Source organism: Drosophila montana, unplaced genomic scaffold (genome assembly GCF_035044405.1).
Source record: "Drosophila montana isolate Dmon_TW-CO22-7 unplaced genomic scaffold, ASM3504440v1 contig_329_1, whole genome shotgun sequence".
In the NCBI taxonomy this organism is placed as follows: Eukaryota; Metazoa; Arthropoda; class Insecta; order Diptera; family Drosophilidae; genus Drosophila; species Drosophila montana.
Genome location: NW_026998183.1, coordinates 51,334 through 65,933, shown reverse-complemented (window position 1 = coordinate 65,933; position 14,600 = coordinate 51,334). Strand labels below are relative to the sequence as shown.

The 14,600-nt window shown below is 35.2% G+C and overlaps 1 protein-coding gene across 4 annotated transcripts in view; it reads left to right on the top strand.

Annotated features, from left to right (window-relative positions):
• stac (C2 and C2B_Munc13-like domain-containing protein staccato) overlaps positions 1-14,600 on the top strand; it is a 151,275-nt gene that overhangs the window by 88,368 nt on the left and 48,307 nt on the right. For 3 of the 4 annotated variants that reach the window (XM_064690921.1, XM_064690922.1, XM_064690923.1), the window contains 3 exons: positions 1,873-2,213; positions 2,478-2,525; positions 13,841-14,000. In XM_064690921.1, coding sequence (XP_064546991.1) covers positions 1,873-2,213; positions 2,478-2,525; positions 13,841-14,000 — 549 coding nt within the window. Of the gene's footprint in view, positions 1-1,872; positions 2,214-2,477; positions 2,526-13,840; positions 14,001-14,600 lie in introns of those variants that run through there. The other variant, XM_064690924.1, reaches the window with a different exon arrangement.

Below are 14,600 nucleotides of genomic sequence, written 5' to 3'. Positions count from 1 at the left end.
GTAATACAGCAAGATGGTTACATTACCCTGTCTGAGTGTATCCATTAACTGTACTATGCCATAGATGGGGCGCTTATCAGTGTAGCTAAAATCTACGTGGGTAATGATGGCCTCAATGCTTAAAACTGTATTCAAGGAGGTCAGAGCAACGTCGGCTGGACTCCTGATCTTGCTCCTTATTTTAATGATCACTTGGTAGTGGCTTAAGCTGCCATAGTATCTTTCGAAAATTCTGTTCGCAACATGTTCCGCTTGGCGCTACGCTACATACGTTTTCTATGTGCCGAGGAGCTCTGGAAGACACTTTAGTGCGTCTAGAGGATCGTTGCTTTGGACTTCGTCCTCAATTTCATTAATTTCGTATTTTCAGCACTTTCGGGGCAATAGGGAATAGTTTAGTTATAAAAATTGAAAAATTCAATCCCCAAAAAACACATATTTTACGGGCTGAGTAGGAAACACCAACAAAAAAACACTGCATCCAAATGCCGAGTCATTTTTACTCTCTCTCTCTTGACCATGTTGCACTCCGACCACGAGTAATATTTGAAACAAAAGCAACACTATTCTCTCTCCTGTACACGCATTTTTATCGCAACGATCCCACTGCAACGCTCGTGTGCGAGTGGTCACATACGAGCTCATTTGTGAGCATTTTGCGAGATCCTCGGTAAAGGCTCGCGTGTTGGTCCGCTGGGAGCTTATATGTTTCTTAACCGATCTTGATGAAAATTTCAGATATAGATCTTATTGTACTGTAGAAATTCACATATTCGCAAAAATTGTAGCTTAAATAGGTGCGTAGTTTGATTGATTAATTTATTTATTTTATGTGCATATGAGATGTTGTGACTTTTTTCTGGTAACCTAAGAGATTTGCTTAAAAACAGGATTTCCTTATCGGTTTGAGATCGCTTTGAAACGGAGTAAGTTATCGATCATCGGATCAAACTTGTACAGCTTGCGCAATAGGAGGACTTACGTTCAAAATTTTAAGTCACTAGCTCTTATATGAACGGGTGGACGCACGAACTGGCTGACGGACATGGCTAGATCGACTTTGCTTCACATGCTGATCAAGAATGTATGTACTTTATGGGGTGGGAAATGCTTCCTTTTGCATGTAACATACATATGGATGAAAACATACAGTCTGGTTTTAAAAATATTCAAGCTGAGTTTTTTACTAAAGTTATCCGTTGTTTTGCAAAAGCATACTAAGTCCGTTTTTTTTCTCCGCAACTGTGGGAAATTTGGGGGAGCGGTTGCAAAAAACCATTTTGCTTACCATTCTATCGGCTAAAAACTTATTTTTAAGCAATTTGTCCAAATTGAAAACTTTTCACAAAATTCTGGGTGGGATATGGAAGTTAATGGTTATATGGGGGATAGTTTAAGTTGAGACCGATTGGATTCAAACTTATTTTATAAAGTTCTTTGTTCATATTTATTTGAGGGCTGTGTCACACATTTCGGAAAATCCGTTTTCCGGGTTGAAAATTATTTCCAAGGATCTTTATGAAAAATCTTTTGAGACTTGTTTCGAATTTTTCGCAGAATCCAAATTTAAAACTGTTGGTCTTTACTGATTGATGCTCAACTAAAACCGTAAGAGCTTAAATTCATAATTTTTTGCTGTAGATTTCTTATGAGATATAAATGCACACTAAGACGGAGTTGTAAGAAATATTATCCGCCCTGTGAAAAACTTGTTGAAAATGGATCTATTCAATTTTTGTTGCTTATCATTTTCGAATTCAAACTCGTTTAAAATAGTACATAGTTCCTTTAGTAAATATTAGTTCATATAGGTTACATAATTATGAAAATTAAGAAAGCACGTTTATGTTATACACAGCTTACTTTTCATAGATTGAGGACTTGTACGAAGAGGTTCTGTTTGAAATTTACAACAACATTGGTTGTGAGACTAGTGATGTTTGTACAGATGGCCTGGTGGAGTTTGCAAAGGACGTTTTCAAAATACCTAACTCAACTCATTTGGAAATTTCTGAAATTGCCAAGATGAAGGAACCACCTAACCTAAGACTTAATGTTGAAGTCATAAAAGCAGAAAATTTACTTTCAAAGGATTCAAATGGATTATCAGATCCGTTTGTAACATTATACTTGGAATCAAACAATTCGCACCGTTATAATTCATCCGTAAAAATGTCTACATTGAATCCTACATGGGAGGAACACTTTTCATTGTAAGTTTATTTTAGTTATATTTAAAACAATTTTAAATGATGTTCGATTTAGTAAAGTAAATGAAAAGCAAAATATGTTCAAGAATATTAATATCGAACCACAAAACTCCTTGTTGGATAACAATTTTCTAACATAAATATGAAAATATATTAACCACCCTCATTATGCTATATGTCGAAACGACCTGTTTTTTCTAAACATATTTAGACTATACTTTTATTAATTTGTATTTAAACCTTTTTTTTTTAATTACATTTTTATAGGCCAATTATTGAAGGTCCTCATGAGGAAATTCTAATTATTGAAGTTTGGTAAGTTTATATAAATCTTTGTTTACATATATTGCATTGTATTTCACTTAGATAAACAGTTCTTAAAGTTTTCGATAGCTATATAGTTATTCTTAGTTTATGAAAAACAAAAATTGCTGTGTAGCCATGTGCTTTCATATGCTTCAATTTATTTTATATTCTTACAAAGGTTATAAATATTAATTTAACGCAAAGAAATATAATTAAATTTCTAAAAATATCCGATTCGACTTAGCAATATTCGTGTCTCTGTCTGTTTCTATGGTTATTATTATCTTCGTTTTAAGGCTATCTGGATGAATTCTTGCATATTTTTTTTAATGGCAGTTTGTATTTATTTCATATTCGACCGAATCAGGCAGCCTAAACATGTTTTCTTTGATAACTTCTGTGTTTCTAAATCGATCTTGATGAAATTTTCTAGAGTAGATCTTATTAAGCTATATAATATTCATGTATTCTCAAATTGACAATTGCATTTAAATTGTGGCTTATATTGGGTGGAAGTATAAATTGGTTTATTTAGTTGATTGATATCTATGAGGTAGTAGCGGAGAGGTGCTGATAGCTATAAAATGAAAGATATATATATACATATACTATTCTAGAAGCTACATGTCAAGTATGGTGACTTAAGCTCTTATTATACCCTGAACCCATTGAAAATGGGTAAAGAGGGTATAATGTTTTTGTGCAAATGTATGTAACAGGCAGAAGGAAGCATCTCCGACCCCATAAAGTATATATATTCTTGATCAGCATCAACAGCCGAGTCGATCTAGCCATGTCCGTCTGTCTGTCCGTCCGTCCGTCCGTCCGTCCGTCCGTCCGTCCGTATGTATAAACGCAAGGATATAAGAACCTATAAGAGCTAGAGACTTGAAATTTTAGGTCCTCCTAGTGCCCGCGCAAATCGATATCGAAATCCTGTTTTTAGATCAATTTTGGTAAATAATATAAGCTAGAGTCACCAAACTTGGCATGTAGCTTCTAGAATAGTATATATATATCAAGTATCTTTCATTTTATACCTATCGCCCCCTCCCCACTACCACCACACAGCTATAAATCAAGTTAATTATCCAACTTGTATTGCCCATCAATTTAAGCCACAATTTATATGCAATTGTATTTTTGGATACACAAATATTCTATATTCTATTCTACAAAAAGATTTAATGTCGAAAATTTCATTCAGATCGGTTAAGAAACACAGAAGTTATGTACGCACGTGTTAGCATCGGGTAGCGCAAATTTCAATAATTTCTGTAGCGTTGCAGTTGCGATTGTATTGTTTTTTTCTTGTTAAAACTCAATTAATTGTGTGGCTCTTGAGTAGAGTCGGCGGCAAGTGGTGCGGTTAGTTACGAGTTTGAACCCTGCCAAGGGAACATATTTTTTTTATTTTCATTTTTCTTTATTACAACTAAAGCAAACGATTCCGTAGCGCGATCTGCATTGGTGTTGAAAGAAGACGGTTCAGGGTTACTTGTTTTTTACCTAAATTGCTCAAAAATAGGATTTCAATATCGATTTTTATCGATTACTTGAATATGCGGAAAGTTATCAAATATCGGAAACAACTTCGATCTGCGCGGGCACTAAGAGGACCTACAGCTTAAATATCAAGTTTCTATCTCTTATTGGTTTGAGATCCTTGCGTTCATACATACGGACAAACGGACAGACGGATGGACAGACAGACGGAAATGGCTAGATCGACCCGGCTTGTGATGCTGATCAAGAATGTATACACTTTATGGGGTCTGAGATGATTCCTTCTGCCTGTTACATACATATTCACAAATACATTATACCCTGTTTACCCATTTTCAATGGGTTCAGGGTATAAAAAACGTTTTCTTGGCAGGGTTCGAACTTGCAACTCATCGCACTACTTGCCACCGCCTCTACCCAACAGCCACACAAAAAAAAAAATTAAAATAGCAGCACAGAAAACAATACAATACCAATTGCAATGTTGTTGGTAGAATTCAAAGCAGACGCGCATGAATGTGTGTGTGTACATGTATATAAAAATTCTTGCAATTTGCGCTAGCTGCCGCAAACATTTCCTTTTGTGTTTCTTAACCGATCTTGATGAAATTTTTAGCTGTACATCTTATTGTACTAAAAAATATTCGTGTATTCTCAAAATGACAATTGCATTTAAATTGAGGTTTATATTGATGGGCAGTTGGTATTTGGTGAATCTAGCTTTAATTATTTACCAAAATCGCTTAAAAAACAGGATTTCTATATCGATTTTTATCGATTACTTGGAAACAGGGCAATTTATCGAATATCGGAAGCAAACTCGATCTGCGTATGGACTAGGAGGACCTACAGCTATTTTCAATTATGACGGACATAGCTAGATCGACTAGGCTTTTGATGCTGATCGAGAATATATATACTTTATGGGGTCGGAGATGCTTCCTTCTGCCTGTTACATACATTCGCACAAATACATTATACCCTATTTGCCCTTCAAACAATGGGTTCTGGGTACAACAATAGAATCAATAGACACAGGCATTATTCTTCTTAACGATTTTAATGGTAACATTCGTATCGATAACGAACTAAAAATAATTAAAGGGTCCCTTGTAATTAAATTTAACAACTGTACATTAGGAAAAGGAAATACATATGAAACCTCCAACTTTAAACTACTACCAGCCATGAGCCAACTGGAAAGGCCAATAACGGCGATAGAAGAGGTGTTGTTACTGCAGCTAATGAGAGATCTCCATACCAAGAACACTGAGAAGATAGGCATGCTACGAGAAAATTTCAAAACAAACACCATCACTAATTTCGGAATAACTTCTGGAATTATATTGGTCTTCGTTGCCTATGCACTAAAACTCAAGCTGAGCAGGCAAACCACTGTTATTAAAGTTACAGCCACTCCCACCAGCAACGAACACCGCCCAGAGTAGGTTGACGTAACAGAAACTCCCCCGGAAAACCACATAAAAGAAAATAGAAGCATCCACGATCTACCTGGTTTCTAACAATCGACCGGGACGTTCGACATCAGAGAGGGAGGAGTTAATACCTAAGTTATCCAAATAACAACATTTTGATAATCAGCTTTCCCTCATTTGGTTCCCGCTCGTGGCCATTCAATGTGCTGGAAAAGCTGAAGCAAAGTGTCGCGTATGTAACTTGAGGTGCATAAGTGGTCAACGCGCTCGTTGGACAGCCAACCGTGGGATCGCAAATTTTGCATAATTATTGCACATGCCGATAATTGAGGAATCAGCGGAACCAATAAAGTTCGTTGGTTCCCAAGAAATGCGAACCCCTTCGGAATGCAGAATTGAGGCATTTCAACAAATGCAGCAACACCAAGCTGGAGACGCAGACAAATACCTCAAAGACCAGTACGTAACCAAAACCTTTTCCCAGAATTATCACATTTTGGTTAGGGTCAGCCTAGATTTGTACAACAGCAACAACAATTCCCACCCTTATTACCGCAAAGGCGTGAAATCCCATCCACTCCGATGGAGGGAGATTGTTCCGTACAAACGCGTCAAATTAATTACCAAAATAGACCTCAAATAGCAGTCTAGCAAAACATGTTTTCTTTAATAACTTCTGTGTTTCTAAACCGATCTTGATGACATTTTATACACTATATCTTATTAAGCTATAAAATATTCTCAAAATGTCAACTGCATTTAAATTGTGGCTGATATTGGTGGGCAATACAAATTAGTTTATTTATTTGATTAATATCTATGAGGTAGTAGCGGAGAGGTGGTAAAAGCTATAAAATGAAAGACATAAAACAAAATTACTCAAAAAACAGGATTTCGATATTGATTTTTATCGATTACTTGGAAACGCGGAAAGTTATCAAATATCGGAAACAAACTCGATCTGCGCGGCCACTAGGAAGAGCTACAGCTAATATTTCAAGTCTCTAGCTCTTATAAGTTTTGAGATCCTTTCGTTCATACATACGGACAAACGGACAGCAAGACGGATGGACAGACAGATGGAAATGGCTAGATCGACACGGCTGGTGATGCTGATCAAGAATGTATATACTTTATGGGGTCGGAGATGGCCTCTTCTGCCTGTTACATACATTTGCACAAATACATTATACCCTTTTTATCTATTTTCATGGTGTTCAGGGTATAAAATATATAATGTTTATGTGTTTTTTATAGCTTTGAATATACGCATATACACCTATATAAAATAGCTTGCCTACATGCATAACTGTATTGTGTCATGCCCTCTTTTTCTCTCTCTTACTCTCTCTCGCTCTAGCTTTCATTTATATCGTCACACGACAACAACAAGAAAAGACACTTTTCGCTTCCACATTGTTCGTTTTGCTCTTAAAATAAAACACATTTCTGAGCGACCGACCGACCGAATGTGTCCTGTTAAGATCTTACTGTCTGACATAGCAACGGAAATGCTCAAGCAAATGTACAAGCAGACTACACATTTGCTAGGAAATAAAGTGTTCGATGGAGAGCAAAACCGAATTCGCTTTGTTTTTTCTATTTATTCGAGAGCCGACCGAATTGTAAATAAGTGTTGACTCGGCTGTTGATGCCTATCAAGAATATAAATACTTTATGGGGTCGGAGATGCTTCCTTCTGCCTGTGACATACACTTGCACAAATACAATATACCCTGATTACCCATTTTTAATGGGTTCAGGGTTTAATAATTCTCAATTGAACATTTAAAACAATTACTTAAGCGATATCTAAACCCTTCGGTTATGAATTGCATAAAAACAATGGATTTATGCATAAAATCCAAAGCATTTACTCATTACATTATTCGAATTACAAAGTACGTTTTAGCCAAATTGTAGTAGAAGACACAACGAACGAGCAGGAGTAGCAAGAAATCATAATAAAATCACATAATAGTTCACACAACGAAAAAGAAAATACAGTTCAAATTTTAGAAACAGCATATTTTCCGTGTATGAGGCAAAAATTTATAAAAATACTTAAACTTAAACTTTAATAGAAAAATTTACAAAATTATTAGCAGTTAAACCATTAGAAAATAGGAGCATTGAGGCCATCAGAAAACCATTAAGAGAAATTTTGTTTTCTTTGGACTACCAAAATCGGTTATCATCGATAGCGAAAAGTCGCTTAAGTCACAGTAAATAGAGCTCATGCTAAATGATTTAGGAGTTGAAGTTTTTAACACACCACCGCACAAGAGTACAGTAAATGGCCATGGCGAAAGGTTCCACTCAACTCTAATGGATATAATGAGGTGCATAAATTAAAAAAAAGGCATAGAGAATTTTGACGCACTAATCGAATTAGCAGTGCGTGGATACAATCATACTATTCATTTTACCACAGGGAAAAAATCCGTTGATTTATTTTTAGGAAGACCTACTAACTCTGGTACAGCAGACCAGACCGAAAAAAAACAGAAACAAAAATTGGGGAAAACTCATAAAAAAAAAAAAACAACAGCAGGAATTAGATTTTCATAACAAAAATAAAAAAGAAATTATTCAGTATGCACCTGGCGCTAAAATTTTCGTTCAACAAAATAACAGAGTATGGACTAAAATATCTAAACGTTTTAAAGAAGAAATAGTTAAAGAAAACAAGCACTCAACTGTCACTACTCAATCCGGAAAAATTGCCCACAAAAATCATAAAAGAAATTTAAAAAAATAATAAAAAGTTGCCTTATTCTCCCCTGCTCAACAAGTTTTATCTCGTGTTGCTATGCCACATATGAAATTTTGAATTACTCCAAGTCCGAGATAGCCATCATCGAACTCGGAGATAATAAAATACAGTCAGGAAATTTTAAAATTAACATTAACGATTATAAGGTCACCACAGATTAAATAGAAAAAGATCTTACTAACAGTTCCCAAACCAATCCTCTTTTTCCTTTCATAAAAACAAAATCAATATAATTAACTTTCAAATTAATAAACTAACTTCCCACGTAATACGAAAACGGGCCATAAACAAAATCGGATCTGTATGGAAATGGATTTCGAGATAATATCAAATAACTTAAACAATATAATAAAGGACAATAATGAACAAGTTTTAATAAGCAAAGACATTATAGATAGGATAAATAAGATAACCAACGACAATAATGTAATAATTAAAACTTACAAAAATTCAGAAAACTTCCAAAATATTCTTGCTACACAATTAAAATGTAAAATAGATTAATTTAAAGAATATTTAAGTAACATAAGCCTTGATATATATTTGTCGAAAGCCAATATAGTAAACACTTTTATAATATCCGAAGAAGAAACTAGAATAACAAGTAACATTTTTGCTGAAGAAAATATTCCATTTAATAATAATAATATAGAAGAAGCCTTTAATTTTGCTTATATCAAAATCGCTTTCAATGGCGAAAAGCTAATTTACGTAATCGACATCCCTAACTCAGACAAAGAAGTTTGTAAACATTTACTTTAAAACCCTTGAAGAAAACGGAAAGTGTAATTAAAATAACATATGAAAACGTAATAAAATGTAAAACTGCTGGTTTTGCGATTAACAATCAATGTAAAAATATTAATAAAATCAGTATGTGTTTAAAATCGAACATTAAAGATATTTCAAACGATAACTGCTTTTCTAAGGTATTAACAAGCATGCCCAATATTTATACCATTACTAACAATGACCATATAAAAACAAGTAAAAGGTTCTAGTCGGGAGCTCCCGACTAGAGGAAGCCCCGAACCCTCTTCTTCCAACACCAAATTTAGTAGCAATAAAGATAAATTAAAAACAAGTAAGAGGTTATAGGCGGGAGCTCCCGACTAGGGGATACCCTGAACCCTCTTCTTTCAACACCAATGCAGATCGCACTACGCCCTCGTTTGTTTTAGTAGTAATAAAGAAAAATGAAAATAAAAAAAATGGTCTCTTGGCAGGGTTCGAACTCGCAACTAACCGCACCACTTGCCGGTGCCTCTATACCAATAACTGAGCTTTAATGACAAAAAAACCAATAAAAATAACAGCACAGAAAACAATACAATCGCAATTGCAATGCTGTTGATAGAATTCAAATTCATATTATTTACCAAAATTGCTCAAAAAACAGGATTTGGATATCGATTTTTATCGATTACTTGCAAAAGGGTAAGAAGTTATCGAATATCGGAAACAAACCCGATCTGCGCGTGCACTATGAGGACCTAGTCTCTAGCTCTTATAGGTTCTGATATCCTTGCGTTCATACATACGGACGGATGGAAGGACGGACAGACAGACGGACATAGCTAGATCGACTAGGCTTTTGATGCTGATCGAGAATATATATACTTTATGGGGTCGGAGATGCTTCATTCTGCCTGTTACATAAATTTGCACAAATACATTATACCCTATTTGCCCATCAAACAATGGGTTCTGGGTACAACAATAGAATCAATAGACACAGGCATTATTCTTCTTAACGATTTTAAGGGTAACATTTGTATCGATAACGAACTAAAAATAATTAAAGGGTCATTTGTAATTAAATTTAACAACTATACATTAGGAAAAGGAAATACATTTTTCTCTTCATATGAAACCTCCAACTTTAAACTACTACCAGCCATGAGCCAACTGGAAAGGCCAATAACGGCGATAGAAGAGGTGTTGTTACTGCAGCTAATGAGAGATCTCCATACCAAGAACACTGAGAAGATAGGCATGCTACGAGAAAATTTCAAAACAAACACCATCACTAATTTCGGAATAACTTCTGGAATTATATTGGTCTTCGTTGCCTATGCACTAAAACTCAAGCTGAGCAGGCAAACCACTGTTATTAAAGTTACAGCCACTCCCACCAGCAACGAACACCGCCCAGAGTAGGTTGACGTAACAGAAACTCCCCCGGAAAACCACATAAAAGAAAATAGAAGCATCCACGATCTACCTGGTTTCTAACAATCGAACGGGACGTTCGAGATCAGAGAGGGAGGAGTTAATACCTAAGTTATCCAAATAACAACATTTTGTTAATCAGCTTTCCATCATTTGGTTCCTGCACGTGGTCATTCAACGTGCTGGGAAAAGCTGAAGCAAAGTGTCGCGTATGTAACTTTAGATTGTAGTGTCCATGTGTATACGGGGGGCAGTCGATGCTGCCTTCTACATGGAGTGTCCACGTCCATTTGTAACCCTCTATGACGTTTTCGCCCTTAATGGCTTACGTTGGTCGCGGGGCGTTGGGTTCGGGGGCGCGTACTTCTTGCTTTTGCTCAATTTAGCTCGTCGTGGTCGGGGTTCTTCCTCGCCCAATCTGCCTATCAACACCAATACACTGAAATGAAGAATATCAAGTACGCTTCAAAAAAAAAAACAAGATCAAATACTATCATAAAATTTATCTTTATTTCTCTATCCTGTAAATAAGTGTTCCGACAAACACCACAAAACTCGGGATCCAATATGCCTAATGGAGGGATCTTGGTGTTAGTTGTCCCTCGTCTCTACCCTCTCTACCATAGCAACCAGAAAATCGTAGATTGCCCCTATGCGAGACTCTAACGCATTAACGCATTTCAACAGAATTCAGCATGGTTCTCGACAGACAAGATAATTATTCACCGATTCATATTAAAATATAACAAAATCATTTAATTGAAGCAAGCCGTTGATCTCAAGATACATGATTATATTACAAGCGAATTATCAATTCCCTAAGATTTACCGAAACATTCATATTCGAATTCATGATTTTAAAAATAATAATATACTGATTTTTGTTCAACAAAATAACTTCAGTTTTCCAACATAACTTACTGAAGAAAACTGTTATCTTACGCTCACGTTGGCAATAGGTTCGAGATCAATGCAATGTCAATCGTAAATATATATATATACAACAGATATACAAAAATAATAGTCCTCACTACTCTATATTAACTCACTCATACTTCCATCGTTGCGTGCGCTTGGGCCCAATATGACGTCGATGTTGGCGGGTGTGTGTAGGTGTATTATTGTATGGGTATCATTGTTGCCTTTGTACAAAGAAAGTTAATTGTAAGTATATATATAAATATTGACGTGCATTTAAATGACACAACCTTACCCTTGCCAAATATATTCATAGGTCAAAAAGAATGTTACTACTGCTGCTTAACTCTAATATCTATCGACTAATTTTTAGTTCAATATAATACATTTTTTTTCATGTTTGTTTAGTTGCTTAAATTTACTTTAGCTTCGATCAATGGGAATAGATTAGGTAGACATCCGCTGATCGCAATGTCAAAAATTTAAGTTTAATGTGATGTATGTATGGATGCGTGCTTCGAATTTCGTTCAGATGGCTTCTGTTTTACTAATTGTAGTTGCTTTTATCTTTTAGCTTGTTCGTGCGCTTTACTCTTTGTCAATTCTAATTCTCATTCTCTCAATAAGAGCGACGAAGGTAGCACAAAGGAGAATAAATAATCAATTACACTACGCAACACAGATATTAAGTCAGAATTTCTTGTGGATCTGAATAAACTTGTGACTTTGGTATCCATTTATATAAGTCACTTAACGCCAGACACATTTGATGATCATCAACGAGCAGTCTCGAATGTGGCACTGGAGCACGGTTCCGAAATCTCCTTGGAGTAGATTTACTACCCTTGTCTCCGAGCCAATATATATGCACCAAGAGATTGGTGAAAAGCGAACCAGCGCTTGCGGCAGCACCCCTGCCACGAGGCTGTAAAATTAAACAAGGGTCAAACACCAATCCATTGATACTAGGCTAATATAAAATCACCTGTTTCAATATCTTTCACTACTTAGATTTTACAATACTTTTCCACTCGCACGTCTGCTTCAATACGCTTTCTATTATTTTTATTACTTATTTTAACTTTAGACTTCGTTTTAACACTGTTTAATCTTCTTGACGAAGTACGTCTTTTCGCTTCCAATCTGAACTGAAGACTGTCGCACGCGGTCGCCCGCTCCTTTTATAGACCTAGCTGTAACGGTGATAAAAGCTTTCGCGATCGGTCCTCAGTTTAACTGCATTATCGTATGATCTGTGTGAGCGAGGGTAGCACATAAAGTTTCTAACAATCAAGAACTGTTCCCACTCGGCTACTACAAGGTACATAAGAGGTCGACGCGCTCGTTGGACAGTCAACCGTGGGATCGCAAATTCGGCATAATTATTGCACATGCCAATAATTGAGGAATCAGCGGAACCAATAAAGTTCGTTGGTTCCCAAGGTATGCGAACCCCTGCGAAATGTAGAATTGGGGCATTTCAACATATGCAACAACACCAAGCTAGAGACGCCGACGCCGGCTGCGACGCTTCCTCGTTGGACTGAGGTTTCACTAGGTATTAATTAAGATACAAAGTTTAGTATATAACTTGGACTCATTGTAAGCACATAGTGCTGTTAAATAAATAAAAATATATATTTTTTAAAACTTACAACCATTGAATTCGTTAATTTATACATTCTTGTACTATACATACAGAAGATTTTAGTTTTTCAATAGCTGGATAGCTCTGTGCCATATTTAAGCTCTAACAATTTTTAAGGACCGGGCAATAAAACTTAAAGTTATTGAAAGGTGTTTATGGATTTATCCCGGTGGTGTGTTCAGGTTGTGTATTACTTGTTTTAACTTCAATTTTAAACAGTTCAGTTAAAACATTTTGTTATTTAATTTTTAATAAGAAAAAAAATTTGGTCACTTTTTATAGTATATTAAGCTGGGGATAAAATGAACCAAAAACAAACAATTGACACTTGCATATTATAGTTAACCCACGCTTAAAAATTTTAAGCTGTACTATTCAACTAATCTTCAGTTTTGTCATTATTATGTTGACTGCTCACTTTAACGCATTAAAAAAGATATCGTAAAAGTTTAAATTGGTTGTCAGTATTTGCGCCGTCTGCCTGTCATGGCTCATCATTAAATTAAAATAACCGGCGAACAGATTGACGTCACAACACAATTTATATACCATATCCCTGTACAACTAAACGAGATATACATATGTACTTCGAGATTATCCATTCTGTCCAACCGCCGCTCCTGAGACAATTTAATATTGGGCTTGTGAAGTATATATATATATATATATATAAATATATATATGTATATATATATATTTATCATTTACTAGAGTATAAGATGCTCATCGTTAATATAATAGGTTATAAAAAATGTGTTGAATTAATAATATTTTTGCACCCTACTGTCATTTGAACTTGTTATCCATAGAGCTGCGACAACGCTATTAAAAAAACTCGCAATATATTAATTCAGCACAATTTATTTAGGGATTTCGATGCTGCGGAAACCATCAAAGACAAGTTTAATAAACTTTTGGATGTCAAAGGCGTGAAAGGCCTTAGTAAGCTAATGAAGGAAATTGCCGTTACTGCTTCTTCTGGAAAACATGATAACGAATTAATTGGGCGTGCAGTGATTTCACTTAAGGTATAGTATTCTTATTCATTAATCTATCTACCATATTTTTTTAATACTTAAGTGTAGCCGAGATATCCTAAAACGATTTAAAAAAAAAAAGAATGTATTCGTTTCCCATGCGAATTGATTATTTTTTTATTTATATTAAAACCTTTAACACTTTACTAAATCAATAATTTCGTAGTGAATATCAATTTATTTTATTGGGGAATATGCTGTTCTTTGTTTATTAAATCATTTAATTTGTGAATGTGTGCTTAACAGCATGCTGTTTTTGTCTTTTTAAGGTTTGTTATAGTTTAAAATTTTCTATGTCTAAGTCAGTTGATTTAAAAAACTGTAATAAACTGTATTTATGTTGCAGCAATATTCTTGTGGCTAAGCTTCTAAAGGGCGTTGTGTCCAAAAATAATTTTTATTGTTTCCAGCCTTCATCAAGTTTTTCGAAAGTTTGTATTCAAACCTTAAATTTCCTTATTCCACTCGAAATATTTTGATGCTAATACTGATCCTCGCCAATATAAAGAATATAAACTTGCCTTAACCTTCCAGGTCTCATGAGTTTATTTACAGTATGTATATTTTGTCACTGCAAAGTATAATCCACAT